Genomic DNA, 27,967 nt, shown 5'->3' with positions numbered 1-27,967 from the left:
AAGAGCTGCGTGCAAATCTTTTAGCGTGTAACTCAAAAGGGGGTGTGGCCATGGGAGGGGCATGGGCAGGTCAGGCACATTCACTAAAGATTTGCACAATATTACAGAATACTGGGGATCTGGGCCTAACTTATGCGCCAGGAGTTACAACTGGTTTCAGTTGGCGTACATCCTTGTGCTCAAAGTTGAGTGCTGATCCTGGTAGCTCGAGCACCAATCCCAGAGCAATACCGTTCAGTACCGATTTTTTTTGAACCAAATTTTGAGCACCATTTACTCAATCTAAGTGGTTGGAAGGGGTACAATAAACTAGTTTTAATATGCAAAGCTTAAAGGGAGCAGAAAAGCCTACGAAGCAAGCGAGACCTTCAAGAAAACATTTGTTCTTCCTTTTGTTTAAAGATTTGTTGGTTGCAGAAATTGGAACGTACTGCCACACGCTGGGATGATCAAAAATATCACCCAGTTTCTGTAAGGTGTTGTTACTTTTCTATAGCCAGGGCACTTGGTCCACCTGGAAACTATCAGGAAGAAAAACAAAAGAAAAATCGATCTCCATGGATGGGAAGCAAAAGCAAAACACAGCAGAGATAACCAAGGACCAGTGCAGAGCCCAAGAAGACTCTTGACAAACTGCACTGGTCCTTGGGTTATCTCGCTAGTGTTTCCTTCCTAGGCTTCTACTGCAGAATCTAAAAATGTAGAGGGTCTTTCATAAAGAAACAGATTAACACTTGGAAGGGAGGCATGAAGGTAACTACAATATACAAATAATAATAAAAAAAAACTGTGGAAATATGGTTTCTAACATGTTGAGACTTTAAAATCAGATCTATTTCAAAATGATTTCTCATTACATCCACAAACCATAAATACATAAGCTTAAAACGAAGTTTCACTGAGTGCTTTACTGAAATGTATGTAGACATATCACTGTCTAAAAATAACAAAACATACGTATAGGTTTTAGACACTTTAAATTAAGTATTTACATATAAAGGTATATTATATGTAGAAAATATAATAATACACAAGTTCTAGCACACACCAAAGAAAAAGAAAATATATTTACTGTAAAATAAATAGTTCCTCAATATTACATTATTAGACAGTGTACATATCTGTTTGCTTGAGCAGTTCATGTGTTTTTCTCCCCTATATGACCTCTCTCGCTATCTTATTCCTGCGCAGTCAGATACTGCTGACAATCAATGTCTCCTCTTAGCTCAGGTGATCCAGGGATCCTTTTGCCATTTAATGGATATACACACCAGCATCGGCCACGCTCTCCATCTAAGGATGCTTCACACTTAATTAAAAGAGACAAAACAAACTGTGAATAGGGAGAAAGGGAATATGTATGTTACTGCATATGAGACAGGGACACATTTTTGCATTTGCCTGGATCAGATCAGCTGCATACTTAAGAACCCATATGTACTCAAGTTTGGGCCAGGACTGGTGTTAGACATTCAGGGGCCCAGGACAGAAACTGGAGAGGGGGGGGCCCCAAATCCTGCCTGCAGGCTATACCTCCTTGAGCTTGGGCTCCCCTGTGGCATAGGGGTGCCATTCTCTAATGCAGCTTATTTACTTGACGACTTGGAGTAGAGTAATTGGCATGTAAGACAGACATTGATAAAGAGGGGGGCTATCCTTGAAAAAGCCGCTTGAAGGCGAAACATGTGCCATGTTGGATTGAAGAACCCTCAGAGCCGACACCATTTGCTGATAAGCTAAGTAAGATCTTATAGAATTACAAGTTTAAACATTCATAAAAGTTTAAAGCATAGGACATACACGCTAAAAATTGATAGCATTAAATAAGTATGGACCAGTGACGACATTGGGAATGGTCTAAGCGACATTTGAACCCACTGTTCACTTAGCTCCCACACTGAAGTCTATTTAAAACATTTGTTTTCAAGCGAGTAAATTAAGGGGGTCCTTTTACTAAGGTGCACTGAAAATGGCTTGCGGTAGTGTAGGTGCGGGTTTTGGGTGCACGCCATTCCATTTTTCAGTGCGCCTGTAAAAAAGCCCTTTGTAAAATTTTTGCCAAAAATGGACGTGCAGCAAAATCAAAATTGCCACACGTCCATTTTGAGTCTGAGACCTTACCACTAGCAATTGACCTAGTGGTAAAGTCTCACGTGGTAACCGGGCGATAATAACCTACGCGCGCCAAATGCCACTTGGCAAGCGTCCGATACGCTCGGCTGAAAAAAAATTATTTTTTTGTGTTCAGTACTGGTCTCCGTATCTCAAAAAAGATATAGTAGAATTGGAAAAGGTACAGCGAAGGGCGACGAAAATGATAGTGGGGATGGGACGACTTTCCTATGAAGAGAGGCTGAGAAGGCTAGGGCTTTTCAGCTTGGAGAAGAGACGGCTGAGGGGAGATATGATAGAAGTGTATAAAATAATGAGTGGAATGGATCGGGTGGATGTGAAGCGACTGTTCACGCTATCCAAAAATACTAGGACTAGAGGGCATGAGTTGAAGCTACAGTGTGGTAAATTTAAAATGAATCGGAGAAAATTTTTCTTCACCCAACGTGTAATTAGACTCTGGAATTCGTTGCCGGAGAACGTGGTACGGGCGGTTAGCTTGACGGAGTTTAAAAAGGGGTTAGATAGATTCCTAAAGGACAAGTCCATAGACCGCTATTAAATGGACTTGGAAAAATTCCGCATTTTTAGGTATAACTTGTCTGGAATGTTTTTACGTTTGGGGAGCGTGCCAGGTGCCCTTGACCTGGATTGGCCACTGTCGGTGACAGGATGCTGGGCTAGATGGACCTTTGGTCTTTCCCAGTATGGCACTACTTATGTACTTATGGCTGTGCGTATCTGCTGCATGGCAAAACTGAAATTACCGCAAGAGCCACACGGTAGCCATGCGGTAACTCCATTCTGCCCATGCCCCTCCAATGGTCACACCCCCTTTTGGGTTACCCGCTATGGGATTTGGGTGCACATTATTATAGAATAGCACGTAGCAAAATGTGCGTTCAAATTCAAATTGGTTCCAATTAGCACCCAATTATTGGCACTATTTGGCTTGTTAGCCAGTTCAGTTGGGTGCACATCTTGGATCTATGGCCAAATATCAGTGCCCAATTTTGGGTGCCATATATATAATCTGGAGGATAATGGGGAAAAGCTTTCTTGAATAAGGCCCTCTGACTCTTCTTTTTCATTCACTCAAACTATGAAAAACAATTAAAGTAGCAATTTATTTTTCCTAATGGTACAGAACTGAGCCACAAGTTAGTAATGATAAAATGCATGGTGATATCTACCCCCAATTTGGAAAAGTGCCACTGAGCCAGAACACTTATGAACTTACACGAACACCACTAGGAAAGGAAGACTGGTTGCTCAGCATGAAAGACATGCTAAGGTATCAGAGAAAAGGCAACACTCATTTTCAAAAACAGGTAACGGGAACCACCAACCCCAGGACCTCAAAATCTCTATGGACGTAATTTAGCAATGTACAAGTCTGATCAACACATACTCTGTGTCTGAAAGGAAATTCAGGATAATAAAATCCATTTCTGTTGGAATCAGTTCATGACTTCTCTGGTAGGGCCAATGTGCAAGAGATTATGTGAACAGGTTTAAGGGGGTAATTTTATAAGTGGGCACCTCCGTTTAGGTGCCCTAATGCTGCATGGTGGCAACCTACTGGTTAGTGCAGTGGACTGTAAACCAAAGAACACAGGTTCTAATCCCACTGTAACTATTAATTTTGAGTAGAGGAGTAGCCCAATGGTTAATGCAGTGGGCTTTGATCTGGTAACCTCGGTTTGATTCCCACTGTAACTCCTTGTGACCTTGGGCAAGTCACTTAACCCTCTATTGCCCCAGGTACAAAAACTTAGATTGTGAGCCCTCTAAGGTCAGAAAGAGTACATGCATATACCCCCAGATTCTATATAGCGCGCCTAGAGATCTGTGCCAAAATCCAGGCGTATTCTGTAACAACATGTGCAACTTAATTGGTTTAACGAGCTAATTAGCATTGATAACAGCACTTAACAAGCAATAATAATTTATGTGCACAACTCGTTACGCATATTCTGTAATAAACTGCACCTAAATTCTAATGTGTGCAGTTAAAAAGGGGGTGTGGCTATTGGAAGGGAAAAGTGCATTCCAAAATTTGCATGATATAGAATCTGGCCCATAATGTGTTCAGCACTGCATATGTCTAGGAGCGCTATAGAAATGATTAGTAGTAGTAGTAATGTAATGGCATCTGGGTGTCCAGATCCAGATGCCATTATAGAATACTAGTATAAACTCATATCAAAGTACCTAAAATCTAGGTGCCATAGACTTGGTGTAACTGTAGAAAGGGCATGCATAACTTCTAGTATTCTCTAAAGTGTATGTGGAAGTGGCAACCTCGCTTCTGTGTATGCCCTCTTGCATTTAGGCGCTATGCAACTTATGCACATAAGTGTCAATATTCCCCCTAAGCACTATTCTGTAAGGGCAGGCCTATGTGCATGCTAATCTCAGTATTCTGTATATTTATGCAAATAGGAGTAAGTTCTATATTGGTCACTAAAAGTTATGCACCGAAAACTGGTCGCTGCTAAGATAGAATTTTATAACGGCAGACTTGCATGCCCAATCTGCTATATTTATTAACCAAACGTCAGGCTTGACCACTTATGCCACGTCTATGGCTGGTGTAAATGGTGGTGCCTAAATGCAGCAGCTGGGCACATAAATACAACTACTCTATAATAAAGTGTACATAAGACTAGTCAGACCATCCCTGACGTGCCCATCCCCCTACCCTTTAACTCCCCCTTTGCATTTGTGTGCAAGAGAAGTTAGGTGCGCTGTTTATAGAATAGGAGTGTAAGTCTGTTACATGCGCAATGGCAAATTAGTGTTCATTAATACCAATTACTCGTATTCATCACCAATTATTTGCCAATTTAGTGCCAATTAATTATGTTACATGCATAACTGGTCCTATTCTATATCAGCATGCCCATTTGTGCACCTAAATTTGGGTGCCATTTATAGAACTTGGGGGATAATGAGAGTATAAATGTAAGTGCCCTGTTATAGAATTGCCTCCTTAATCACCAGTTATCAGATTGGCCACCATGAGGGCTGAAATAAGCTGTAGAGATGTCAGACGGCCACCAGAGGGCATCTTTGCTCCAGCATTGCTCTCAGAGCTGCTACTTTTTGGCTCTGCATCTTCCTCCTGCTTATGATGTAGGTTGTGGCACCACATTTCTAACTTCTCCTCCATGAAGCACCAACACTGCAGTCATACTCAGCCAAGGCCACCCTGGGACCCATGCTGAGTGCTTAAGAGGATCATGTAAAAGGAACAGCACAACTATTTTACCCACTTCCAATGGAAAGACATTTCGTTTTGAAATCCTTGCACTTTCTAAAATAATGGATGTGTTACTATAGTCCAGCAAACTTTCTAGAATACAATGAGTTGCAAGATGCAGTGTAATATGGTTTAACTGTAGGCAGATTGTGCCAAGCAGTTATGAATGATTTATTCAACTGGGTGACTCATAGGCACGGAATAAGGCAGGCCACTAGAGCCATGGCCTAACCGATATTTTGCCCAACACAGCTGGGGGCAGCGCCAGAAATGTGCTTGTTTGGTCCCCTCCAGCCAAAAAGGTGTTTCACTACCCTGGGAGAAACTAGAGAATTCGATTGAAGGCATGTACAAGATGTGATGGATTTTTGCAAAGCCTTTGATATCGTGCCTTATGGGAGGCTTGTGAATAAACTGAACAGGCTGGAGGGGGGAGGGAGGTGGGTCTGAAAGATAGTGAACTAGATTAGAAATTGTCAGGCTGACTGAAGACAGAGGGTAGTGTTAAATGGAATTCATTCAGAGGAGAGAAAGGCGCACAGTAGAGTGACTCAAGGATCACTCCTGGGACCGATGCTGTTTGGTATCTTTGTGAGCAACGTTTCTGAAGGGTTAGAAGGAAAGGTCTGCAAATGACACAAAGATATTAAACAGAGCAGACACCTCTGAGTAACTAAACAACATGAGAACTGATCTACGAATGCCAGAAGACTGGTTTAATGTGAAAAAGTGCAGAATAATGTGGTAATCTAAAAGAAGCTGTTTTAAATTGGTGTTGGGGGGGGGGGGGGGGGGAGGGAAGAGGCTGATGTGCATGACCAGGAGAGAGAGAGAGAGAGAGAAAGCTTGAGATGATGGAGTTTAAGGTAAGTAGGTACGTAAATAGTGTTGCAAGGCAATGGCCAGAGTCAGAGGACTCTTATGCTGCACAGAGAGGGTGAGAACCAGTAGAAAACTGGATGTGATGATACTATGTTCAGTTTTGGAGGTCTTAGCTCGGTACGGATATAAAGAGGCTAGAGGAGGCCCAGAGGAAAGAGACCAGAATGGTATAGGACCTGCACCAGAAGACATACTTAGGTCCTCAAGTCTGGTATATATCTACCCTGGAGGAGTGGAGGAACGGAGAGATAAGATGCAGATGTTCAAACACCTGAAAGTATTAATCCACAAACCCTTTTCAAAGGAAAGGAAGCTGTAGAACTAAGGGACATGGTATGCAGCAACAAGGAGGTAGTCTGAAGCCACATCAGGATGGTGGGTGTCTAGAATGGTCTCCTGGAGGAGGTGCTGGAGACAAAACAGTGAGAGAATTGAAAGAGGTCTACAGATGTGGAGAAAGCACAGGGGACCCTAAATGGCAAGATGATATAAACCAGGCAAGGAGTGCTTCAACTCAAAACAGCAGTGAAACAGCTTTTACGCTTCGGAAAAGGAATGGTGATGGTGGTGGTGGTGGTAGGTGGGGGCTGTGAAAGAGGTGGTGAAAAGGGAGACCGAAAAAAAAGAACCCAAGCTGAAGTGAAAAACCAATCAGAGATTTACAAAAGTGTGAGGGAACCCTGGGAACAGATGCTGGAGGTCATGTAGGTCAGCTGTTGGCATTTACCACACGTTTATTAAAGCCACTCTTCATGTGCTCCAAAATTCCATAATTTCATTGCAACAATACAAAATGATTCTGGAAATTGTAGAGTTTGCTATAAAATAAACTCAGTCTAATCAACAACTGTTTTCCTAGCTGCCTTGTTCATTGGTCAATCGAGCTTAATCATTTTCTAGATAAATATAACTTGTAAATAATAATAATAATTATAATAAGCGTACACTTTACCTGCTTGCTGTGATAAAATCCATTTCTGTTGCAGTTAGGGAGGTGAAACCGATATGTCTCGTCACCTGTTATTTGCTGAAGCTTAGCTAATTTATCCATTGCTCTATAAAGTTCTTTCTGGCACGGGCCCTGGAGGAGAAAAAGGACAGATGAAAATTCTTATTAAAAATGACCAACAAAACAACCATGTACTGCATAGAACACCTTAATCGATAATGCAAAAGCCATCCCCTGTCTATGGGTTATTCAATAGGGATTTATTTTCCACGGATATGGCAAGAGACTCAAGATCTCCAGGACAGAAAATGCATTTATGATTCCAGCTAATCTTCATTTGGTTTAGCGGGATTCAACTTTTCTGTCCACTGCTGACTTCCTATTTACTGAGGTGCCAGGCGCCTACTGCAAATTCCATGCATCTTACTTCTTCCTATTTAAAACCAAAACTACAGTCTTGTTCTTTTAATCCTACAAAAACATTACATGTTTCTTAGGCCAGGAAGTGCTTAGATGCATGATGAAACCACAGTTGAAGCCATACAAGCTGCCCTCATGGGTCCAAATCCCCTTTGCTTTTTACTCTTGGAGGCTGATACAGAAAAGCTTGCGCTAGAGCTGCACGTGAATGGCTGAGCGTATGGCGTCTAACGCAAACTTTGGGGTCTTTTTACTAAGCTGTGCTAAAAAGTGGCCGACAGTAGTTTTAGCATGTTGGTTTCCTGCATGGTCCAGCCACTTTTTACCTTGAATGTAAAAACCCTTGTTTTCAGTGAAGGCAATAAATGGCCGTGCGCAAATAAGAACATTGATGTTCGGTCATTGATTGCCTGAGCCTTTACTGCCTCCTATTTAGTAGGTGGTAAGGGCTCATGCGGTAATCGGGTGGCATGCAACAACAGCCATGTGCTGCCAATTACTGCCCCCCCCCCCCCCCCGTTCTAGAAAATGTATTTTTTGGGTATGGGAAATGACACACGTTGAACGCAGTCCTACCGCTGAATTCATGGACACACCTTGCGATAGTGCTGTTTTCCCGTGTGCTACCCATGTGGTAGTCCTACCGCCCTTTAGTAAAAGGGCGCCTTAATTCTGTGCCATGCAGGAACCTAATGATATGCAAATTAAAAATGCACAGAACTTGTATGTTAATCAGGGGACACCAGCCAGGCACTTGTACACAAGAATTTTGCAGTAAGTGTGGCTTCTTGTGCGCATGTCCAAACAGCAACAAAAGTGCGGGCACACGTCGGCACCTGTTCTTCCACTCATAAGTATTAACCTCACAAAACCTTTTTGTACATAAAATGTTTGCGAGGCTGATCTTTATGCGTAGAAGAACGCAGTTGATGTGTTCTCACACATTTGTTTGGACACGCACACGTGATCGATTACCTCCCTTTGGTCTTTTAAGCTTGCAGGCACTTCTTTCCAGTTGCAAAAAAAAAAAAAAAAAGACAAAACTGGCAGTTATATGTCAAAAACTGGCATCTCTTCTATGCTGCCCTGGACCTGACGAAAATTTGTTTGCATTGTGCATGCATCAAAAGCCACCGTTTTCCTTCCCTGCATTGCACAAATTACTTCAATGAAATGAGTGGCCATTTCTTCCGCACAAGTTAACAATCCCTTCCTGCATTGGGTGGCCGCTAATGTGCTCGTAAAACTGTGGTAACTGTACAGTTAGGCTCTCAGTAGTTTTCTGCATTGACCCCTTAACTCTGCTCCAGGCGAGTGACTTAAGAACAGGGCCAACTTATTTTATCTTCTTTCCAGTCTCTGGTGCCCTCTTTTGGCTGTCAAAAAAGACTGCACACACTGTGCAGCAGTATCAAGGTCTATTTACACAGATAGCGAGGTCTCTTATTTCACCATAGAAGCAATACTAGCTTCAGTTTTCTTCAAACTATTATGCAAACATTGGCTGAAAGACTTCATTTTGTGCCTTTTTGAATGCCACAGCATGAAGCACTAGAACGGTCACTGCTGGTTAACAGTTTTGCAGTGAGAGGTTCTGTTTGTAATAGCTGTCTTCATGTACATTTATTTTTGTCATAAACAGGGAACACCTCGAATATATAAGGGGCTTAGGGATATGACCAAGTCTTCCAGTCTTAATCATCATGGATGACCCTGAGTAGCTCGCTCATAAATGCTGTCTCGTGAAAATGAAAACTTCCATCTGTTAATTCAAAATTCTGGCAGTCTTCCATGCCGCATGTTCACGCCAGAAAACACAACTCTAGATTACAAGTAGTCAAGGATCCAAATAAACCAGGCCAGAAGATTTTTAGAACTCAATAATGCAACATAACAGTATATTCAAAACCTTGAGTTCAAAAAAGAAAAGTAAACTTTTGTTGTCAGAATTCATAATTTAATGGTAAAGACCTCAGTGGTGCCACTTAGAGCTCAGACCGACTTCTAGCTCTAAGATTTATGCCCCCACCTCCTCATCGGCCATACCAGAAATTGCTAAATTTAGCATTGTTTTAACAAGTTATAAATAATTAGTAGCTTTCAAAAGCTTCAAGTACTTAGCTTTTTTTTAAAGTATCCACAATGGCTAGGGAAAGAAACTACTAATTATTTAAAACTTGCTAAAGCAATGCTAAATTATGCAATTTTTGGTTTGACCAATGAAAAGGTGGGGGCGCAAATCTTAGAGTTAGAAGACGGTGGCACCGCTGAGGTCTTTACTATTAAACTGCAAAGTGTGACGTTAGAAGTTTATTTTTCTTTTTTGAACTCAAAGATACTAATGATAACACTACCTGAATCCTGACTGACAAGTTTCCTCTCCCAAGCTCTGGGGTGAAATAATGGAGATCTTGAGAGGAGCCCCACAGCTGGTATGTGAATTAAAACATATTCCTGGACAGACGTTCCAAAAGACTTGCCCAGCTCTCACCTGTAGATTCTTCAATCGCTTTAACTCAAAGAGTCTCTTTGCTTTCATTTGTTCGTAAGCACTGATGGTATTCCAAGGATCCAGCCTGTCCAAGGTACCGGGAAACATTAGTCGGTAGTTGAGTGAGATCTCTGTGCTTTCTGGTGCTGTATTTTCATGTCCCAAAGGGTCCTTTGTATCTGAAATTAGAAAGAACACAGCTGAAAATGTATGTATGTGTTTCCCCCTCTTTGTCCATCATATGTCCCCGTCTTTCATAGGGGCCCTTTTACTAAAGTGCATTAAGCAGTTGGGGGGGGGGGGCTATTTTGCAACTGGGTGCCCTGAGGACACACAGTGGGAGCCTATTTAATGGTACCTAGACACCCAGGTTTTGTTGGAATGGAGTGGAGGAGTAGCCTAGTGATTAGTGCTGTGGACTTTGATCCTGGGGAACTGAGTTCAATTCCCACTGCAGCTGACTCTGGGCAAGTCACTTAACCCTCCATTGCCCTTGGTACAAAATAAGTACCTGAATATATGTAAACTGCTTTGAATGTAGTTGCAAAAACCTCAGAAAGGCAGTATATCAAGTCCCATTTCCCTTATACAGTACTAGTTAGTGGAACCTGGTATCGGCAAGCCCATCATTTACATGATTGCAGTTACACCAGCCATAGATTTTGGGTAACCACAGATGCGTAAATGCAGCAGGGACGTGCTTCTCTGACAGTATTCTGTAAGTTACATGTGTAACTGGGAGCCCTGCCCATGCTCCACCCACGTATACATGCCCTCTTATATTTGCATGCTGTGCAAGTTAGGTGCAAATCAACAACAGAGAGGGAACCATAAGCACAGTGAACAAGGCACAGCAAAAGAAAGCACGATGGACATCAAGAAATTGATACAGAGAAGCACATTTATTGAAAGACCTGACACAGCTGTGTTTCAGCAATCTGTCTGCATTAGGGGTTGTTTCAGTAGAGGTTCAAATGTATGAAATTTCAGTTCATCTCAGCACATCTAATATAATAAAACGCACCGTGAACGTTCTAATGAGGACAACGTTCTGAAGTCACTAAAACACTCCCTGAAGGGTTCGTGGCGTTCGTGGTGTGAAGCCACCCAGCCGTCTCTGCCCCGCCCTCGCGTCAAACGTCATGACGTCGAGGGCGGAGCGGAAACAAGAACAAACAAATCCGGCAGCGCAGCGTCAGGGAAGGAGGCGGTGCTCCCGACGTCTCCAGCCTTCTCTTCGCTGAGATCCACCTTCTTCTGACGTCAAAGATGACGTCAGAAGAAGGCGGAACACAGCGAAGGAAAGGCTAGACGTCGGGAACGCCGCCTCCTTCCCTGACGCTGCGCTGCCGGAACCGCCACGGAGGTAAATTTAAAAAGAAGAAGAAAAAAAAAAAAAGGGAAAGAGAAGAGGATGGGCAGTAAAGAAGAACAATGGGAGCGGGAGGGCAGGGGAGAAACGACAGCATGGATGCGAAGGGGGAGGGCAAGGATGCGAAGGGGGGGAGAAGAGGGCGGGCCAGGCTGGGACATGGGAGAGAGAGGAGCATGGATGCGAGGGGGGGTCATGGAAGGGAGAGAGGGGACTTGCAGGAAAAGAATGAATGGAGGCGACAGGGGACAGAGGAGCATGGATGGACATGGATTGGGAGGGCAGGCCTCAGGGAGAGAGGGGAATTGCTGAAAAGGGATGAATGGAGGGGGCAGGTGACAGAGGAGCATGGAAGGGCATGGATTGGGAGGGCAGGGCTCAGGGAGAGGGGAATTGCTGGATAGGGATGAATGGAGGGGACAGATGGGCATGGATGGATATGGATTGCACAGCAGGGCTCAGGGAGAGAGGGGAATTGCTGGATAGGGATGAATGGAGGGGGCAAGTGACAGAGGAGCATGGATGGCCATGTATTGGGAGGGCAGGGCTCAGGGAGAGGGGAATTGCTGGATAGGGATGAATGGAGGGGACAGATGGGCATGGATGGATATGGATTGCAGGGCAGGGCTCAGGGAGAGAGGGGAAATGCTGGATAGGGATGAATGGAGGGGGCAGGTGACAGAGGAGCATGGATGGATATGGATTGCAGGGCAGAGCTCAGGGAGAGAGGGGAATTGCTGGATAGGGATGAATGGACGGGGCAGGTGACAGAGGAGCATGGATGGGCATGGATTGGGAGGGCAGGGCTCAGGGAGAGAGGGGAATTGCTGGATAGGGATGAACGGAGGGGACAGATGGGCATGGATGGATATGGATTTCAGGGCAGGGAGAAAGGGGAATTGCTGGATAGGGATGAATGGAGGGGACAGGTGACAGAGGAGCATGGATGGCCATGGATTGGGAGGGCAGGGCTCAGGGAAAGAGGGGAATTGCTGGAAAAAGATGAATGGAGGGGGCAGGGGACAGATGGGCATGGATTGGGAGGGCACGGCTCACACACACACTCGCACAAACACACTCACACCCAGACTCACTCTCTCTCTCACGCACACACACTCACACTTTCACTCTGACTCTCAAACAGTCACTCTCACATACACTCTCCCAAACATACACACTCCGAGGAAAACCTTGCTAGCGCCCGTTTCATTTGTGTCAGAAACGGGCCTTTTTTACTAGTATCCAATATTATCAATTAAACTTGTGAGTAAAGGATTGTAGTATAGCCCCTGAAGCAGCCCTGTCGGGCGAAACACGGCCTGTGTCGGGCTATTTATGTATATATAACTTCAGGTTTTAATAATAAATTACTGTTTTATTTTTGCGATCTGCTTCTTTTGTTTTCCATCTTGGAGCTTGCAGACCGTTTGCCCTTGTGTTTTCTTGGAGCCGCATTGAGCCTGCTATGAGTGGGAAAGCGCGGGGTACAAATGTAACAAAAAAAAATTTATCTCATGCATATTCATTGTGGATGTCCTGAAAACCTGACTGGCTGAGCATGTCCCAAGGACTGGGCTAAGAACTCCTGCTCAAGATGGAAGAAATTCATTGATAGAATGGACCTTTTCCCCACTGTGGCCAGATTAAGGAAAAGCAGGATGCTGAGTAACTAGATCTTAGCAGTTGAAATCTGAGGAGCAGAAAAGAATGCTCACTAGAGGAAAGGCTCCAAAGTCAGAGACTGAAGTGAAAAGACAAAAGTTCCAAAAAAAAAAAAGAAAACCCGACTGTAGACCTTGCACTGATGCCTCTTTTGACCATGATGCCCTCCTGTCGAGCTAGTATTGTTCCACTGAAATAAAAGTGACCACCTTTCTTAGTTTTATGGTACTATTCAAAAATGCAGGAAAAGGCAGTTTTCAGGTGTAAATAAGTTTATTTATTTACAATAACTTCTGTATCACAGTATCTACCATTCTACACAGTGTACAAAATGGATCCACAGAAGCTTAGCTGAAATTGGGTGGCGGGGGGAAGAGGGGTTGGTGGTTGAAAGGCTAGGATAGGGGAGGGCAGACTTATACGGGGTCTGTGCCAGAGCAGGTGATGGGAGGCGGGACTGGTGGTTGGGAGGCGGGAAATACTGCTGGGCAGACTTATACGGTCTGTGCCCTGAAAAAGACAGGTACAAATCAAGGTAAGGTATACACATATGAGTTTATCGTGGGCAGACTAGATGGACCGTGCAGGTCTTTTTCTGCCGTCATCTACTATGTTACTATGTAATTGAGTACATAAAATGTAATGATTATCATATAATAAGATATCATCTTCTGTTCCAAATCCTTTACACTTCAGTGGCCAGTGGGGTCATGACTGCCTGCTATATGAACTACTGACAACTTTGCAGACAAGACAGCAGGTCATTTTATGTTAGGTTCTATGATCTTGTCAGCTCAAAAATCAATCTAGGCTCCTGGATGGATGGTGCAGTTAACAGAGATCCCAGCGCCTAAGCATTAAAGCTATAACCTAAATGTGGAATTGAACCTGGTTCTTGGACTCAGTGGCTGTAAATGAGTACTCACTGTAGATATCTTGGAAATCAGGCTTCCTTACGGGAATCTTTGCATTAGAAAAGCCCATCTTTTTTGCTGTAAAACAGACTGCCAGCACCTGTTTGTGCTACAAACGGCCCCTCCCCATTAGAAGTACAAGAAGGGGGAAAAGAAAAACCCAAAAACGTAATTTGATGACCTCACATGGACTGCTGCCTACTATTCTACTATATTCATGGAAGAAAAGCAGTTCTGTTTCCACTCAAGGGATCTCCTGTGGATAACTTAAAAGTCAAGCTGCAGATGCGAGGCCTCACAGTTCTTAAGGTTACCTATGGGCTGTGGCTTTAAAAACAAATGTTATAGATGTCACATGATTGACAATGCTGAACTGTAGCTCTTGGTCTGTCATGAACTAGAAAGCCGTAGCGCAGCCCTTTGGATGGCGGGCTTGGTCAATAAAAAGCATCTGTAGTTAAAAGGCAGACTGGATAAAACACAGCTGCCCTTTTCCCCTCACAGGAGAAAGAAAATTACAGGAAGTGAGCTAGTGAAAGCTTCTTTGAAAGATTGACTCATCCTTGACTGCAGATCTAATAGTAAGTTATAAACTGAGCGCTTCTACGTTTCAAGTTTACTCTGGCCCGATAAGATTTGTTTGTGAAGGGAAACAGGACAAAAAGTCAAACAGAAGAGTACAGTTAGCAAGGCTACTTGTGTGGAGTGAGCTAATTGTCTCCTGGGATTAAGTACCCCACAGGAAAGTGACCTCCAGGCTTTGCTTTGTCTTAATATGATAAAAGAGAAATTGCTGTGAACCAGTGGATTAGCCAGACCCTGACGTGTGTGTGTGTTGGGGGGGGGGGGGGGTCCAGGTCCAGAGCCCAAAATTGGGGGACGACGACATATTTTGACCTGCCTCCTTGCTGCTGCCGCCGCCGCTTCACATACCTTGGTTGGCAGGGGCAGCTGAAAAATATTTGTCCAGAGCTGGTCTCCACTGCATTGCCTGCCCAGCTCTTCCCCTCACCAGCGCTGGACAAATGCTTCAGCTGGCACGGGTTGGGATCCTTGCCAGCCAAACCAGGGGCCCAGGCCCCCATGGCTCCCCCCATAGCTACAACACTGCTGCGAACTATTGAGTGCCAATGAATATGCTTTGGGACTGTAAGTTCCCACTAAGCCCTATACTTCCAACAATGGCAGCCCCTCCTTGCTACCTGCTGGAATGTTGCACTGGGAGTGCAAACAAGGGCACCACGCTATTGTGTCCCTACCAGTCAGACTGAGAGTCTGCAAGCAAAGGAGCCCAAAAGGGTGGTGAGGAACCAGAATCAAACCTTGTCCAGGGTGCTGCATCCCAAGACGCTACTATTGCAATGTTCATTTCATGTAGCTCTCCAGCAATAAAAGTCATGGTTTAAAAAAAGAAATCTTCGCACTGTCTCTGTGTAGTTGTTCCCAAGTTTGCACACTGTTTCTACTGTTATCCATTGGCATAGTACTATACAAGATCATTCACATGACGATGATGCCCCCACCCCAAAGAGCTTATTCAGGGTTGTATGCTATCTCGTTTGAAGTCTATTCTGTCTTGGAGTGACTTGAAAATGGTCATACAGTTTGTGATATTTAGTCGTTTAGATTATTGTAACATTCTGTATCTTTATGAAGAGATTCACCCAATGATGCCAATTAGAGACCAACATGGTCCACCCAGCACACTGCTCAAACTCACTCCATGCTATCAATACAGTAACTCTGATGATCCTTGCTATTGGGGGGGGGGGGGGGGGTCGGAGCTGTATCCTTTATTACAAAGTCAGCAATTGCTAAGGGTGCTGGCTTAAGCACACCCTCTCTCTCTTGCTTCCTGCAGCTCTTCATGATATTAAGACCCTTACCCATTAACAGAACATTTTTTGTAGGAAAAAACAAATTTAAAATGGATAAGCTCAGTTTCTGGAGGTGGCATATGCTGCAATCTTTGCTGCTAAAGTCTTGATGGAGTTGCTAAAGGTCACATTTTGTCTGCTGCCATGTCAAACAGAAAACCACAGTGCACAAATAGAGACAAATAAAATACATCTGTGCATGATCAAATAGCACGCTGGATTATATCACAGCATCAGCAAACCAGGATTTGTATTTTTGAGATGAGAAATATAATGAATTGTCAGCAGCAGCAAGGCAATAGTCACATGACAGATTTTATCTGGTTCGATTTACTGCTTGGGAAACGTAAAGGAGAGCAGTGGGTTACTGTTTACACAAGTGAGCAAACGAGGTGACAGATCACGCAAGCATACCGCGGTCTGTAAACAGTGAGTGGGTCGATCGCGTTGGGAGGGGACCTGTGCTACTTCTGAGTTCATGGCCCAGCTGATACAAAAATACTAGGGGCCCTTTTGTTAAGCGGAGGTAAGCCCACTGTGAGCTTACCATGTGCCAATCTGGAGCTACTGCAGACCCAATGCGGGTGCGGAGGTAGTGCCACCCCCAGCATGTGGCATGTCCGGCGCTACTGCTGGGTTAGCATGGGAGCTCTTACCGCCACATCAATGGATAGTGGTAAGTACTCCCTCCCCACATGGCCACATGGTAAGTAAAATCTTACTGAATGGCCAAGTAAGAGAAAGTTGGAAACGGAATACAGTGTCCCACATGTACTTAAGCCAGTTGTTAAAGCTATGTGCAGGGTGGTTTAGAAGGAAGGATTGAAACCTTTATTTTTTCCCCTCTTTTGTATTTGTTGGCACTTTGTCAGATATGCTTATAGAAATCACGTCTTCTCAGAGTGACTCATTGTGAATTCATGCTTTAGTTAAACATCATCTCGTCATGCTAAGCATTTACAGCAGAATAAAAAGATGCGTTGTCAGTTATAAGACAGGGAAGGGCAAAATTATTTGTATTACGCTAGAGCTACAGTTGGGGAGATAATGCTTAGCTTTAACATGCAGTGGTAATGTCTGAGGATGACAAGGTGACAAGGTAGTGGTCATGACGGGAAGGATGCTAACTGGTTAATGCAGGGTTAATGTGGGAACACTTAGCAGCTCCTAAATATGAGGCAGTAAGTGAACCTGTGTTATTGTTTTTGCAGGTGCCCCATGCTAATGGGAACACTAGTGCATGACCTGAAAAAAAAAAAAAGAAAAGAAAGAAAATGTCTGACAAATGCCACAGTAAATCTGGGCTTAGCACGCAGGAAAGTCCTGCATTAGAACATACTAAGCTCAGATTTCACCTCACCTTAGTTAAAAGACCCCTTAAATAACTTGGGGATCCTTTTGTTAAGCTGCATTAGGCATTAAAGCATGCCTAACGCAACTTAAAAGGGCTTAACGCAGACACGCTCAGGCATCCTGTTGTACTTTTGACATTAGCGCATGTACAAACTTAACGCAAAAGAATAGACTTTTTTGTGGAGGGGCATGTCGAGGACTGGAGAGTGGGGTTTCAGTGCTAATCGGTTAGCACACCTACATTAGTATATGCTAACTGATTAGCACAGGTGGCGGTAAATACTCGTGTGCTAATGGCAATGTTAAGCGCATGGCCGTTAAGTCACATAAATGAAATTCAGCCATGTTACTGCTGTGATAAAAATGACATTAGTGCACAGGAAAGACCCATGTGACAATGCACTAAGGGCCCCTTTTACTAAGCCACGTAGGCGCCTTTACGTGCTCAATGTGCGTCAATTGTGAGTTACCGCCCAGCTATTGCATGGCCCTTGCGGTAATGTCCTTTTTGACGTGCGTCTACTACATATATTTTTATTTTCAGGCGCCCGGTCGGTAATCAGCATTTTATGTGCGTAGACCATTACCGCCCGGTTACCACGCGAGACCTTACCGCTAGATCAATGGCTGGCGGTAAGGTGTGAGACCCAAAATGGGCGCGCGACAATTTTCATTTTGCCGCACGTCCATTTTCGGCAAAAATTTTTAAAAGGCATTTTTTACAGGTGCGCTGAAAAATGATTCTGTGCGTGCCCAAAACACACGTCTACACTACTGCAGGCCATTTTCAGCACACCTTTGTAAAAGGGCCCCTAAGGCCGCTTTTTTACCACAGCTTATTAAAAGGGCCCCTCAGTATTCAGGATATGTTTGCACCGTTTCCTGTACTGAATACAGACTCCCCCTTAGGAGCACATGAGGAGGATAAATCTGTAAAGGGGCACCTATGAACGTAAGTGACCAGAATATCATTATGTTCATATATGCATGTGAATGCTAATATTCCAACTACATGATATTATATAAAACTAGTAAAAAAGGCCCGTTTCTGACACAAATGAAATGGGCGCTAGCAAGGTTTTCCTCGGCTCCCCTGCAGCTACCCGTGTCCAGCGAGCCTCCTCTCCTCCTGCCCCCCTGCAGCCACCCATGTCCAGCGACCCTCCTCTCTCCCCTGACCCCCCTCCAGTCACCCATGTCCAGCGACCCTCCTCTCTCCCCTGCCCCCCCCCCCGCAGCCACCCATGTCCAGCGACCCCCTGCCCCCCCTCAGCCACCTATGTCCAGCGACCCTTCTCTCCCCCCTGCCCCCCCTCTCTCCCCTGCCTCCCCTCCAGCCACCCATGTCCAGCGACCCTCCTCTCTCCCCTGCCCCCCTCTAGCCACCCATGTCCAGTGACCCTCCTCTCTCCCTGCCCCCTCCAGCCACCCAAGTCCAGCAACCCTCCTCTCCCCTGCCCCCCCCGCAGCCACCCATGTCCAGCGACCCCCTGCCCCCCTCAGCCACCTATGTCCAGCGACCCTTCTCTCTCCCCTGCCCCCCCTCTCTCCCCTGCCTCCCCTCCAGCCACCCATGTCCAGCGACCCTCCTCTCCCCTGCCCCCCCGCAGCCACCCATGTCCAGCGCCCCCCCTGCCCCCCCTCAGCCACCTATGTCCAGCGACCCTTCTCTCTCCCCTGCCCCCCCTCTCTCCCCTGCCTCCCCTCCAGCCACCCATGTCCAGTGACCCTCCTCTGGACATGGATCAGCTGGGAGGCATGTTTTTTCTTCCCCCCCCCACCCCCGGGTTCTGAAGTTGATATCATAATGGCTACAGTGATGTCAGCCTGATCTATGGAGCCTAGCAGACCAACTCGGAATGAGCCACAGTCCCAGGCAGCAAGTCAGAACGTTGGAGGTGAGAATTATTATATAGGATGGCAACTGAATGCGGTAGCACATCGTTTGAGGGCGTGTATACATGGGTGGTATGGGGGTAGTACACAGCACACAGTTGCATGCATAAATTATAGAGTACTGTTATTTATGCATGGATTTTAGCTATCTAGGCCTGAGCATTTACACCAGCTGAATGGCTGTTGTAAGCGTTGATTCCAAAAATATACACATGTATTTGCTCTACTACATGAGTAATTGTAATGATGCTTATTGTCCGCCAACTCCCATATACAGGATCAAAGCGGAGAATATAAAATTCAGGAAAAATCAACATGAGATACAAACCTAATCAAGACATTTTTCAAATAGGCCTTCAATTGTTTACGGAATAACAAATAATGGGAAATCATCCTAAGTTTAGCGGGCAGAGAACACCTAGCTGAGAGTGCTTGGTAAGGAACTGAAGTGGATAGATGTATTTAGTATTTAACTCTAACAAAAGATGGAAAATAAATAAGACAAGAGTATCTAGCTCATGAGGAAGAAAGAGACAATGGGAAGGAAAACAAGGAAAATAGGTATTCTTGACATGTGCTTATAAACCCAACATGATAATCTGAAAATAATGCGGGCCTTAATGGGCAACCGGTGACGTTTTATCACAGTGGGCACAATGTGATCTGACCTCTTTTGTTCAAAAACCGTTTTAGCTACAGTGTTCCTTATCAGTTGTAATGTAAATAGGGACTAACAAGGATAACTTAGATCATACACAACTTTGAAATAATCCTCTTCAAATAAGTGTACGTCACCTTGTTAGTTAGTTAAATGTATCTAATTTTATCAATTTTCTCAATTTCTTAATGATTTTATTAAAAATGGGAGGAAAAGCCTCATTATTAGCTACAGAGCAGAAGCAGAGCCAGGTTGACCCAGGTTGACGGCGCAGGGGGAGTGAGAGCGGACTTCTGCCAGCGCACATTTTCAGTGCAACACAACAAGAAAAAAATAGGCACCGGTGCCAGCAGAACTCCGTTTGGGGGAGCGGCTGCTCCCCTGGCGCCCCACCTAGCTACGCCACTGCTACAGAGCCAAGCAATTCCGGGAGTTCATGCAGTCCTCATTGGCTAAAAACCTCCCCCAAAATCTTTTATTCATACATGTATATGCAAAACTCAAATGAGCTCTTTACTTAGCTTTTAAAAATGCTTTGACTCTTAGAGGAGTACCGACAGTTGCCAAAGTTTTGCAAACTTCGTCAGAGCTCGTAACAGCCACAGAGTGGAGTAAGTTTATGTTCCACGAGCCCTGACAAAGTTTGTGAAAAGAGAGATTTGATGATATGAAGAGTCATCTTTAAAAGCTAAGTAAAGAGCTCATTTGAATTTTGCAATATATATATATATATATATATATATATACATACATACAAATTTTGGGGGAGGTTTTTCAGCCATCGATGGTTGCATGAACTCCCAGAATTGCTTGGCTCTGCAGCCAATAAGGAGTCAGTTGAGGCTTTTCCTCCCATTTTTAATAAAATTATTGAAAAATTGAGGAAATTAGACAGTCACTTGTAATCTAGACATCAAATTGGCCAAAAGAAGACAAAATAGACCATTTCACTAGCCTAATTTAGAAAGAAGTACCACCTGGACTAAGATTGAAAAATGTTTTTCCCTGAAGAGAGAACAAATTTGTCGTGATTTGTAGCAAGTAGCTTTAATAACTGTATCAATATGGGGCTTTAAGGACAAAGATTTATCCAGATAAATACCAAGGGCCCTGTTTACTAAGATGCACTAGTGTTTTTAGCACATGCTAAAAATTAGTGCACGCTAACCATGTAGGTGCCCATAGGAATATTATGGACACCTACATGTTTAGTGTGTGCTAAAAATACTACCGTGCCTCTAGCGCAGCTTAGTAAACAGGGCCCCAAGGCCTCGATGATCAGAAGCAAATGCGGGCACTAGAGGCTAATAGCGTCATACTGGCGCCCGCATTTGCTCCCGCCTGAAGATCAGTGCCAGCGAGCACGTGCTCTGAATGCAATAAGAATGCAAATACATGCTAAACAGGGCATTACCTATTCCTCCCCAATGCTCAGTGGGCAGTGCTCCAAACATTGGCGCTGCTCCCGCAGCAAACCCTACGCTAGCTCAGAGCTGACATTAGGGTTTGTGGAGCATTAGGGAGGAATGGGGAGCCCTGTCCGGCAATGCTAGCAGACTCCCCCATCTCCCGCAACAGGACTGGAACCTGAGCATCCCTGCAGGAGCCCTGACCCCTCCCCCACCCCAAGCCAGTGACATGGGGGCTGGAGGTTCAGCAGAGTTTTTCCCTTATATGGTAGGGAAGTACCACCCAGCGCATCCCTGAATGCGGCAGGGCTGGGTGCCGCCATTTTGAAGGTAGCGTTGAAGAGGAGGAGTGTGCTACTCCCTCCTCCACCATGAAGGTATGGGGGGAGAGGAGGCCACTAGACCACCAGGTGGGGAGTATTTAGGTTTGCGGCCCACTGGGTCACCAGGGCCTTATTTTTGGGGTATGGGGGGGGGGGGGGTTAGGGAGTTGATCATAGGGACGATATAGCCCCGTGCTATTCTGGCGCTATTTTAAAGTGCTATTTGTAATAGTGTGGGGCTTCTGTTCATCTGCCCACAAGTATCTTAGAAATATTGTCAACTTTTAATGTAAACGCATCAGAGAGAAACAATTCTTTGGGATATTATGCCCAACTTGGTCTAGCCAGAGTAACATAGGGGGGTCTTTTACTAAGGTGTGCTAGCATTTTAGCTCAAGCTAAAAATCAGCTGGCATGAATTGGGCTGGAAACGTTTTGGCAACCTGTAACCCTGACTTTGCTCAATATTGGAGGGTGCTCATGCACCCACCGAGCTGGCTTCTATGCTCTCACTGTGTGGTCGGCAATAATCAGCTCTAACTCAAGGCTGCATCTGAATCTGGATATATACATATCTATATATTGATACCTGAACATATACATTTAAAAATCAAACACATATATGCATACACAAAGATGCAAACATTGAATCTAAGGTAGTTTACACGTGTGACCTGAGCAACTTACCTGTAGCCTCTGCCGTGCTCGTTCCCTCCACTTTGCCAGCTTCCATGCAAACACCCTGTCCACGGGTGAGAGCGTGCAGCGGGCGGAGCTCACCGGGGCGTGGGCGACAGGCCAGCCCTTGGCCACAGCGGGCGGTGTAAACGCCACATGAGCTGCCCTCACGCAGCGCGCACATCAGGCAGCAGCCGCAGCCAGGCTCACGTGCCAGCTCTGCACAATCTTCTGCCACAGCCGGGCATAGCGCCAGGTGTTCCTCGGTGCAGGGCGCACAACGCAGTGGCTCGGAGGAGGCGTCGGTGGCTGGTACTCTCACCAGGAGGAGTGCAGGAGCAACAAGAGCAAGCAGCAGCATGCAGGACATAACCGATAAATAAGATAGAAAATCAAAGCTAAATGAACAAACAAGTGGAAAAAAAATAGACTAGGAAGGACAGAGAGAGAAAACTGGATTTTAGATACACAACTTTTTCTTCTGTGCAACTTGCGGTGCTTCGACAGTGTGGGCCCTTTATACAGAACCGGCTGCAGGGGACATTAATGGTTGACAGGAAGTTAACTATTAGCTAGCCAAAAGTTTTGTGGGAAACCTAATGTGGTCTGCAACTTGGTGGCGCCCGTTTCCCGCCCATCCTTTTACAAAGAGCTGTGAGGATACTTTTCCCTGATACCCCCTTCCCTGAAACTGCCGGGAAATGAGGTGTAAACAAAAACTTCACAGAACTGACTTCACGTTCAATGGGAAGCCCCGGGTCTAGCTGGTCTCTTGTGAAATATCTTGACAACTCAGTTTGCTTTGGGAGCACCTGACAGCTGTCGGCTGCACTAAACCTGATGATCCCCCCCCCCCCCCCACCAGCTTTCCAAGGACTGTTGGAACTTGAGTCAGAATCCTCTGAGGACTTCAATAACTATCTGCATTACAGCATGACTGGCTTTAGTGGGGAAGGGATGAAAGCAGGGCAAGGGGTCTGAGTAAAACCCAGATCTTCAGGATCTCCAGAGTACCATCTTAAAAACAGAGCGCTATTTTGTTTAGAGGGCAGAAATCCCTCTCCAAAAAGGATTTCCCCCTCCAGCACTCATAACCCTCTAAAGAGCTGTATTCAGCACACATTCTTCTCATAAGGGCTGGATCCACTTGAATCCAGAAAACTCTCTTCTCTGAAGGGCTAGAACCACCTGGATCCAGCACTCTCAGAAAGACTGTATCCCCCTGGATCCAGCACTCATTTCCCCCAGAAGGGTCCTATCCCTCTGGATCCAGCACTGCTTTCTCACAGAAGAGTTGCATCTCCCTGTATCCAATTCTCCCCCCCCCCCCCCCCCCCCCCCAGAAGGGCTGCATTCCCCTGAATCCAGCCCTTTTCTATCCCCCCAGAAGGGCTGCATCCCCCTGGATCCATCACTCCTTCCCCCTGAGAAGAGCTGCATCGCCCCCCCCCATCCAACACTCATTTGCCCCCAAAATTGCTGCATCCACTCATTCACCCCAGAAGAGCTCTATATACCTGGATCCAGCACTCATTCACCCCCAACATTTCTGCACTGCACTATTTTCTCTCTGAAGGGCAGCATCCCCCAGGATCTGACACTGTCTTCTTTTGAAGGGCTACATCCAGCTGGATCCAGCAATGTTTTCTGTGAAAAAGGATGCTTCCACCTGAATCAAACACTTATGCCCCCCCATAAGCTCTATCGAGCAGGGACTGTCTCTCTGTGTCAGGTGTTCAGCGCTGCGTGCGTCTGGTAGCGCTATACAAATGTTAATAATAATAATAATGAAGTGCTCTATCTCTCTGGATCCAACACTCATTAAACCCTAGAAAGGCTGCCCCTACCTGGATCCAGCACTCTTTTCTCTCAGGCCAAGATGCACTAAAGTCGTCGTTAGAGCCATTCCGTACCGAATTCCATAGCGAATTGGTAGGGAACGGCTATGCATCAAGGAAAGGGAATGCAAATGAGCTACTCGTTGTAGCTCACTTGCATTCTCTATTCCTTCTTAAAACAGTCGAAGAATCGGCCGGTCAAGCATGCGCAGAGCAGCAAAGCGTTATGCTGGCTGTTCTGCACATGCCAAATACGCCTTTATAATATGTTTTTATTATTGCGGGGGAGGACGCACAAAATGGACGTTTTTTTTTAAGCAAAGCTTTATTAAAAAAAATCACAGGCTCCGATGCTGCTTCTGCTAATGTGTTGACTGAATTTCACTCATAGCAAGCAAGTGCAGTTTGGAAGTTGTTGGTTCATGAATGGCAGAATAACAAATGTTCAAATAAATAAATAAAAACGGGGAGAAAATAATAAATAACTCCAATTTTAACAAAACTATTAGTGGGATTTGAACCTGCCACCTGAGGATTACAAGACCGCTGCTCTAACCACTCACCACAGCTCTAGTTATTTGGATGTCCCTCCCTTACTTCCAGGTCTCTCAGCTGAGTGAAGCATGGGCAAAAAGGACGTTTTTATTATTGCGGGGGGGGGGGGGGAGGACGCACAAAATGGACTTTTTTTTTAAAGCGAAGCTTTATTAAAAAAAATCAAACAGGCTCCGATCCTGCAGGCTCGTTTTTGGACATCATTCAACCCCGGAATAACAAAAACGTCCTTTTTGCCCGTGCTTCACTCAGCTGAGAAGTCTCTGAGCCAATCACAGCGTGTTTAGCTCAGCTAAATGCGCTGGGATTGGCTCAGAGACTTCCAGGTTGTTGTTTTTTTTTTTACATTTTAATAATTTTTCCAATCCCGCGCAGCCCCGAGAGGTACAGACCTCTCATTAGATTTTCCAGCGTTAAGGCAATCAGTAAAGGTTAGTGCATGTCATTACAATAGGGTTTCTACACGATTTGCTCATCTGCATTCCGTTTTCGTTAGCTGCTACCGTCGTCGGGATAAAAGTTTTTAGTGCATGCCAGGGGTTACTGCTTGCTCGTTAATGGCTCGTTATTGGCTCATCAAGTTTAGTGCATCTGGCCCTAAGTAGGGCTGCAGTCAACCTGGAGCCAGCACTAATTATCTTTAGAAGGGCTGCTGCCTCCTGGATCTAGAACCAATTCTCTTTAGAAAGGTGCATCCTCCCGGGCACTGATTCTCTTTAGAAGGGCTGCAGCCACATACATCCAGCATTTATTCCCCCTAGAAGGGCCAAATCCCCCTGTGTCCATCACTGTTTTCTCTGGGAAGGGCTGCATCCACCCGAATCCAGCACTGTTTTCTTCAGGAACGGTTTCCCCCCAGAAGGGATCTACTCCCCTGCATCCATCATTCCATCCCACCAAGAAGAGCAGTATCTACCTGGATACAGCATTGTTTTCTCTTATAAGGGCTTCAGATGGGTCTGGGTAAAAACCAGATCCCCTGGATCGATCTGGAAGATCCGGGGTATCTGTTTTTTTACCTTTTTCCCAGGGCAACTGCCCTGAGCTGTCTTACCATAGGGGGATCCATGCCTGCCTGAGGCTGAATGAAGCGTAGCTTGCTAGTGGGCTTGAGAGTCTTCTCCCAAATTTCTTCCCAGGGCCCCAGGAATTCTAACATAAGCCCTGCATTTAAGAGCTGTCTCTCCAAGCCTGCAGTGAAATGTGGGAACCTTTGGGAACATACACAAAGCAGATGAGGATCAGTGTGGAAGATCTAGTCAGCTGCAGGACACTACTAGGGAAGGCTCTTGATCCATTGTTTTCAGCCCATAATTCTAAAACAGCACTAACCCTCCACTTGTTAACCAGGAATGACCTGGATTTAATAGAAAGCTGATTGGTGATTGTAATTCTATTCTGACCATATTCATGTTTTTTTGCAACGAGTATATAATACCCTCTTAGAATTATCTGGCATTTTTCACTATATTTACCTTCATTCCATTCCAGATTATCAGATGAACTCCATCACAATAAATTAGCCATGTTTTTATAGATATTTTCCTTATACATTTTTTTTTTGTTTCCTTGTTGTGTTTTCCGTTAACACTATTCGTGGTATACTTAAAGGCTTTGTTTGAATCAGTAAATTATTTGATGCATTTCAGTGGTCTGTGGCTTTCTTTTCGGATTACGCTTCTTGATCTTTATGAAGTTGAATAGGTTGTATGCATTTTGTTAACATATAGTTTTCATTTTATTATTTTCTGCATTACTTCAGTTTCTGAGATGATGATTTTGTTGTTAATACTAGGAGGCTATGGCCCTTATTTTAGAAGTTCACATTCAGCACAAATAAAAGAAGCCCACTGAATTCCCAAGGGCTTCTTCACATTCAGCACACGTTAACCAGTAGCATCGCTTTTGAAAGGGAACCCTTTGTGTTTTGAACGTCTGAAATCTGGCATTTAGAATCTGTATTGCATGGCCATCCACATAAAGTCAGGATGTGGATATCTAGAACTGCAGTACGTCCTTATGGCTGCAGGTAGATTGTGGGTGAGACTAGAGAGGGTCTAAAATATGGACCTCCAACTCCAATTTCAGAAGGGGAAGGGACATCTATGGCCAAAAATATGGATATTGTTATTTAGACCTGCTACTTGGCACATCCAAATTACAGAAAGGTGCTCTGATTGAGTAGTTGTCCACTGGAGGGATTAAGGTGAGTCACCTCCTTAATCCCTCCAGTAAGTTATCATATAGATCAGTTATCATATTAGATCCAGGAGAAGATATATCTATCTTCTCCTGGATCTAAAGTTATATTTTCCAGTACTTTAGATCCAGAATAAAAGTATCTATCTATCTTTGTCATGGATCTAAAGTACTGATAAATAATAAATTATATTTACCAGTAGTTTAGATCCAGAACAAAAAACGTAGCATACACAGGAATCGCGAGGCGCTCAGGCGCCGTTACCATAAGATATGGCAAGAAAATTCAGTCTTCATAATGCACATGAGCGAGTTCCTTAGGGCCCAATGTAAGTACCTTTGACATTGTACCCCCGCAACAGCTCTGTCCTGGATCAAAGCCTGAGTATGCAACTGTCCTCATTAAAGTGTGCCAACAATCCCCATATCCACTAGAATGTATTGCAGCCACAACCAAACCCAAACCTATGAAATGACATAGAAAGGAAGGGAGGAGGGGAGGAGGGGAGGGATGTTGGACAGCACCCTCCTGTGTCGTAGGCCTGCACAGAGATGTGCAGCAGGAGTTGGGAGCGATATGTAAAATTCAGGAGCAAATCCTCGCAGAGCATCCTCGGCTCTGTGAGGAGTGGCAGTAGCCATAACAAAGACTGTGGACCAAAAAATGTGTACATAGTTTATAATAAATTAAAATTCAGGAGCAAATCCTCGCAGAGCATCCTCGGCTCTGTGAGGAGTGGCAGTAGCCATAACAAAGACTGTGGACCAAAAAATGTGTACATAGTTTATAATACAGTCTCTAAAATATGTTTTGATTCCTGATATGCAAAGCTGACAACTGCTGTGGTTTAAACACTACTAGGCAAGCCCTGGCATGAGGAAGGGCTGTGAAGGATCTATTAACCATGCTGTGGTGGTGAGTGCTGAGGGGTGGGGGTATAGGGGTGAGTATGTGTGTGTTGAAGGAAGGTGTGTGTGTGTGTGTGCAAGCGCGGGGTGGGGGGGGGGGGAAGAAGGGGTGGTTATGGTGGTAGGAATATAAAAGCTATGGAGTGGAGGAGTAGCCTAGTGGTTAGTGCAGTGGACTTTGAACATGGGGAACTGAGTTTGATTC

At 44.9% G+C, this 27,967-nt stretch overlaps 1 protein-coding gene across 1 annotated transcript; it reads right to left on the bottom strand.

The window, feature by feature from the left end:
* On the bottom strand, window positions 1-22,763 carry IGFBP1 (insulin like growth factor binding protein 1). Its single transcript, XM_030203343.1, has 4 exons — window positions 22,271-22,763; window positions 10,120-10,298; window positions 7,212-7,340; window positions 1-1,309 (listed from the first exon to the last, which is right to left on the bottom strand). Exons 1-4 carry the CDS (start codon window positions 22,629-22,631, stop codon window positions 1,178-1,180), a joined length of 801 nt encoding a protein of 266 aa, XP_030059203.1. The 5' UTR covers window positions 22,632-22,763; the 3' UTR covers window positions 1-1,177.
* Window positions 22,764-27,967: the final 5,204 nt, after the last annotated feature.

The sequence above is a fragment of the Microcaecilia unicolor genome, chromosome 1, assembly GCF_901765095.1.
Source record: "Microcaecilia unicolor chromosome 1, aMicUni1.1, whole genome shotgun sequence".
NCBI classification, from domain to species: Eukaryota; Metazoa; Chordata; class Amphibia; order Gymnophiona; family Siphonopidae; genus Microcaecilia; species Microcaecilia unicolor.
This window is presented reverse-complemented; position numbering and strand designations above follow the sequence as displayed.

Bases quoted from the DNA above. Each gene is read 5' to 3' on its own strand.
- IGFBP1 (XM_030203343.1), bottom strand. From the start codon at position 22,631: ATGTCCTGCATGCTGCTGCTTGCTCTTGTTGCTCCTGCACTCCTCCTG. The intron at 7,341-10,119 runs GTGAGAGCTGGG...TTTCTCCTCCAG, and splicing joins AGCGATTGAAGAATCTACAG to GGCCCGTGCCAGAAAGAACT. The intron at 1,310-7,211 runs GTAAAGTGTACG...CTTTTAATTAAG, and splicing joins GATTTTATCACAGCAAGCAG to TGTGAAGCATCCTTAGATGG.